A 5,829-nucleotide genomic window follows, 5' to 3' on the forward strand; every position below is an offset into this window, starting at 1 on the left:
TGCCTTACCCGCATGATATTGCCTGTCATCCTCCCTCCCATTTTTACTGCTCTTCTTAGAGCCCACCACTACCTCTGACCATAGCTCTATGTTGCCTCCCTTACTAGAAAACACTTGGCTTCCATGGCTTTCAATCTTGCACCCAGAACCTTCCTTCTTCCCATTAACCACTTTCTTCCTTTCACCAAGAGGAACCCATGGATTCTCTGCACTTATATTTCTCAAATCCGCAAAGAACATCCCGCCTGAATTCACACCAACTTTGAATATTGCTGATAAGTTATCAGAAACTGTTACATCCGAAAAGCAATCAACATTCTCCTTGATTTCCCCAACTACATTCCCAGACCTTGTATCCCAAAATTTAATGTTACCCAATACTCCTGAAGGTCCACTGTGAGACCCAGACGCCATTAACAGACCATAACCCGAAACCCAATTCAATTTCGTGGCCGGTATTGCTGAATTAATATCGGCACCATAAATTTCATAATGACCAATCTCATTAACAGGGCTCAAGCTATTTAAATCATAAACCATAATGGAATTTGAGTTCCTCCGAGATGATTCGAAACTAGCGAAGAGAAACTCAGGTGAGGACCCAATTCCTTGCACTGTTGAGCCAGTCTTAGTCACATTCTCCCAATTGAGAGTCTCCTTCACAAACCCGTTTTCAAGGTCAAGAATTTGGAGCCCCGAGAAGTCAGTTGCCCCCACCGCGGCCAACCTCGGCGATATCGCTAGCATCGAATCGACAGCGGTGAATTGGGTCAAAATCGTCGACTTTTTCCTGAGCGACCAATCAAAAGACGTGATTTTGCTGCCGTGAGCTACATGGACCGAGCCAAACGGCGTCGTGGCAATTGCAGAAGGCGAGTCTCGGCCATTCAAGGGCAAAATCAACGACTTCTCGAGGTTAAAAGCATCAAAATGAGATGGATTCGATAGCGAATTCATCAAAAACGTTTCGATGCCATAAAATTGGGATTCGAAAATTAGGTCTTGCAGGTCTAAAGCTTTGGCCTTTGAGGGCAAATTACCTGTTCTGAGAAGCGACAGGAGAATCGAGAAGAGCTCCGGGTCTCGATCAATGAACGGCGGAGCGAGTTGAGCTGAGGCTGACTCGGAAATTCGGGAAAAGAGCGAGTCCGGGCCGGCTAGGTTTAGAGTTTGCTTGGTGGTCTGGAAGAGCTGGCCTCCCACGTCTATGGTCACTATGTTGGACTCTGACTTGATTTTCTTAAACCCATTTCTGGGAAGCGCCGATTCTGCTGAAGGTGGCATGAATTTGAGCATATTTCCCGAATTGCCTATGTTCCTCAACCACCCAGAAATGAAAATTAGTTAGAGGAGAAAAAGGTAGGATTGGAAAATGGGAAAAGAGCGGTGGCAATGGAGGTTTCAGTGGTGGTGGAGGAAAATGTGTTGTATATAAAGGGTTTGGGAGTTTTGGGCCAAAGAGAAAAGGTCGCTATGAAGCTGATTACTTCTAGAAGGTAATACCGCAGACGTTTTCTCATTTGTGGTCAACTAAAGGAGGTGGTAAAATAACAAAAATCTAAATTTTTTTTTTTTTTTTTCTCTTTCCAAAAGTCCAAATTTTATATTTCTAATTTCACCATATGTTTCGGCTGTGTTCACATGTGAAAGAAGTTTCCTATTGGAGGCATCGAAGATTTGCAAGTCTAGAGGTCAATGAAGAGGGGCAAGAGAATCTTGGCGGCACACGTTGTTTACTTGGGCAATTTGGTAATTTGACTTGTTGTTTGGAATAAAAGAAAATAGCTGTTGGAGCCGTCCAACTTGGACCATCTAGTAAAACCCTGGTTTGGTTTGATTTGGTTGGAAATAAATTTGAAAAAAATAAAAATAATGGCAAGTGTTGTTGGTTCAAAGTTGAATTGAAACTCAAACTAGCAAGAATCAGTATTGACCAATTTGCTCTAATCAGCTTTCTTATTCTCCTAACATGAAAGTAATGGACTCTTTCCATCTGTTATGAGTTGTAAAGTACCAGCTTTTTCCCCTGGAGAGAGGAAAAGCATCTGCTTATCGAATATGCCTTCTAGAATGGTTATTATATCAATTAAACGCTTCTCCTTTTATAATGAACAGAGAAAGTTATGGATCGAGAACTTAGAAATACAGAATTAAAAAATTGAAATCAGATCAACTTCAAAATAACTTCAAAACTCCTCTATGCACTAGTCCATGAAAGTGGGAAATCACTTTTCAGGTCCATATATTACTTCCCAAAATAAAAAGTTGATGGTATAAATTATAATTCAAAGAAAAATGTAGTCTCTAAATTATTAAGGTTTATGCAAATTCGTGGTTTAGAGCTTGTATGCGAATGATTTTAGGAGGACTAGAATATAATCACTTCAAGTAATTTTAAGCGATTATGGGACAAGCGAATCACTTAAAACCACTTGCTGACCTCAAATTACAGGCATAAAGTGACTACAAAATGTCATGGTTTGCTGAATTTTATAATACAACATAAAATGAGTTTCAGCGTGCAAACAGACATGAGTGTCATGAAGAAGATTAGCAGTTGAACCGGTAAACAACAACATACCCTGTATATTCCATAAGAAAAGTCATGAAGCAAAGAGGGGTCAAAGATAAACGCAACAACATTATCAATTAGCAGTCCACTATTATTTATTAATGTAATCCTTCTTATCTACCTACATCTATTGTAATTTAATATAATACATCAAACACATTAACCTTCCAAAAGTTGACACTAATCTCTGTGATTTTATACTATCCATATCCATACTTTGTCTCTGCACAGTTTCTGAGCTTGAATTCCAGGTCACCATGTACAAAAACAGCCTTAGACCCGGCTCAGTCATCCTGTAAAAGACTTTCCAATCTAAAACCCAAAATTTTGTCTGTAATTTGAGGCCAGTGTAGCATTAGTATGGTCCTTGATGTCAATCCAGTTTGGAAAACTAAAATCCATGTTGTACCGCAAAATTCGAATTCAAATGCTCCACGGGATAGGGAGGCATCAAGTGAGATGCATACTAGCTAACTAACACCCGGCTGCATCATAGGGAAGAACGACCAATTCTTTGTTGGGCCATTCTCCTTGGCATCAACCTTCTCATTTGCCCACCAGTCAGAGCCAATAGAGTTACCAGAATCTCCTCCATCTGGATTGTCAAAATTAAATTCCTTGACAGAACCAAGCGTGATGGATCGCTGCTTTGGATGCAGCTGTGCCTCCTCCCCATCCGCCACGGCTTTTTCTGCTGCATCATTGGATGTCTCACCAACAGGGCAAATAGAACTGCTTACTACTTTACTAGGATCTTCTTTGCTTTGGGCCTTCTCTGTATCTTCTAGAGATGTTGATACAGCTTCAGCTAATGCGACTGGCTTCTTTTCCACGCATCTGATAACTTCTTCAGAACTTAACTCAAATGAAACTCTGTGGTTGATGGAAATATCATTATTTCGACCTCTATTGTTTGATCGTGGATTTAATACAACCTCAGGGGTTTGAGGCTTTAGAAGAAAACCATCAGAAGATGTGGACTTTGCACCATCGGGGGTTACAGAACCAGATCCTAGTCTTGAACCCCAATCACGGGTGGAGAGAATGTCGAGGTTCAAGAGCTTGGGAGGATCACCTGTTCGGAACTCCAGAAAATGATGACCACGAGCAGCAAACTCAAGGTCAGGGAAAGGAGAAGAAGTACCAGAACCTGAGATGCCTGAACTTGGTGATATAAGCTGACCCACTGGGCTTCCAGGGTAAAGTTGGTAAGATTGAAATTCATAGTGAGACAATGGGAATCTCTGACCACCTTCACCATTCCGGAAGTGAGGATCAAGCAGCTGAGCAAATGGAACCTCAGGTGATGACGGTGTAGTCAAATGAACAGACTCAGGAGGAGGAGTAAAGGGAGCAGTTGATGGCTCAGTAGTGAAGGTTGAGAAAACAGGAGGTGAGACCAACTGGGTTTCATGAGCATAAGGACCAATAGCGAAAATTGAGGTAGGGCCACTAGGGGAGTACATGCTGGCAGTGAGAGAGAAAAAACCAGCTGGTGATTGTGTGGCAGAAGGAGGTTCTGATTGAAGAAATGATGCAGGAGAGGACGGAGGTGCAACAAAGGGAAGTACAATGGAAGGTGTTTGGATTGGATTTTCAGCTCTAGGAGCATCACCTCCACGGTCTGTTGTTTCTGGGACAAGGACAGCATGTCCAATTCTCTTTTTGTGTCTTTGAAATCCAAAACACCAATACATGCTCCACCAGCTCCCCCATCTTCTTTTCTGCATTTAACCAAAGCTCATGATTAAAGCAAACCTTTAATACAATAAAAACAGCATCAGTTCTCTTTTGACACTACTCTGACAGTAATTACAAACAATTTGAGTCAATTACGGAAGATCATTTCAAGATGCCAAATCCAAAAGCCTGTTGGGTCACCGAAGAACAATTTCTATTCTCAACTTTAAGTGAGATTTAATAAGCATTTGTGGTTCCTTTTTCCTCTGCTTTTATGAATAAGATAAGATGCACATCTGTTTGACCTTTTACTCATTTATCTATCATTTTTTTCCTTTTTGTTTACTTTTTCATCAACAGCAATATCCCTTTCTCTCCCTGCCCCGCCTGTCAATCCTGACTCATTTCCATTGCAGAAGCTCGATAATTATCAATTAAACCCGAGACTCCCAATGTTAACTAAAAACTCTGTTCTCTCTACCTAACTCTGTTCTCTCTACCTAGCTCTGCCTCCACTACAATGACAAATTGAAATTCAGAAGGAAACATTTTTCTTTTTTTCCCTTTCTTGTTTGTTTGTTTCTTTCTTCATTTGGCCGTGAGTGAGAACCAATGGAAAATCACTCCAATATTCCCAAGGAAAATTTCTTGTCACTTCTATGATCAAACGGCTCAGTGATCCTCAAAATTAACTTACTCATCAAAGCTACATACTTTTGCATAAAGCAAGTCAACTCTAAGAGACAACAACCCACCAGAATTCTATGAAAATTTTCACTTTCAGAAGCAGCTCAATTAATTTCCAAACCAAATTTGCCTAAAACGTAGCTCCAAAGGAATTAAACAGTACCCAGTTCATAAAAATCCAATCAAATCAAGAAAAACACAGATTTACAGAACACAGCTGGATCTTAAATCTCTCACAAAAACAGAACAACAAAAAAAGAATCAAAATTTAACAAGACTAAGATTCAATACTCGAACCATCATCCAAACAAGGTCAAATGAACATAACAGAATCGACCACAACGAAAAAGATCACATTTTTCGAAAAATTTACCTGAACGGTGGCTTGAGGCACACGGTTCTCGGCGGCTGCGATCGCAGAAGCAGCTGCGTTTATAGTCTCCAAAGCGTTGTTCCCAGTTCTCGACTCTCCATTCACACGTCTCATCTCCGTTTCTCTCTTTCACCGGAAATCGCCGGTTTTCATTGGACTTCCGAATCCGGCCGAGAAAAAGGTCGAATTTTCTCGTGAAAATTGAGCCAAACAAACAAAACAACCCAAAAGCTCGAACAGGAAACGAAAGCAGAAATCTTTCTTCTTGCTGAGACAAAGAAGAAAATTCTGACTACTTGGGATTTCTCGAAGATGAAATCGAAAATGAAAAATATGAATCAAAAATCCGTATTTTGAGTCTTTGAGATTTAATTTCTCTTACTGCGTCTGTGTCTGTGTCTGTGTCTGTGTGTGCGTGTGTTTTGTGCAAAAGAAAATTAAATATATAATTTTGATATTTTAGCGAATATTATATTTAATATTTGGCGTGACTGGTTTTGAGGTCAAACACGGCAAT

General features: G+C 40.4%; 2 protein-coding genes across 2 annotated transcripts in view; both read right to left on the minus strand.

Moving 5' to 3' along the window:
- Positions 1 to 1,656, minus strand: part of LOC18777267 (BTB/POZ domain-containing protein At5g41330) — a 3,554-nt gene extending 1,898 nt beyond the window's left edge. Inside the window, exon 1 of the mRNA XM_007210385.2 lies at positions 9 to 1,656. Coding sequence (XP_007210447.2) covers positions 9 to 1,296 — 1,288 coding nt within the window. The 5' untranslated portion in view covers positions 1,297 to 1,656. The remainder of the gene's footprint in view (positions 1 to 8) is intronic.
- Positions 2,558 to 5,829, minus strand: LOC18777266. The gene is made up of 2 exons (XM_007209067.2): positions 5,313 to 5,829; positions 2,558 to 4,296 (listed from the first exon to the last, which is right to left on the minus strand). Exons 1-2 carry the CDS (start codon positions 5,424 to 5,426, stop codon positions 3,043 to 3,045), a joined length of 1,368 nt encoding a protein of 455 aa, XP_007209129.1. The 5' UTR covers positions 5,427 to 5,829; the 3' UTR covers positions 2,558 to 3,042.

The sequence above is a fragment of the Prunus persica genome, chromosome G5, assembly GCF_000346465.2.
Source record: "Prunus persica cultivar Lovell chromosome G5, Prunus_persica_NCBIv2, whole genome shotgun sequence".
In the NCBI taxonomy this organism is placed as follows: Eukaryota; Viridiplantae; Streptophyta; class Magnoliopsida; order Rosales; family Rosaceae; genus Prunus; species Prunus persica.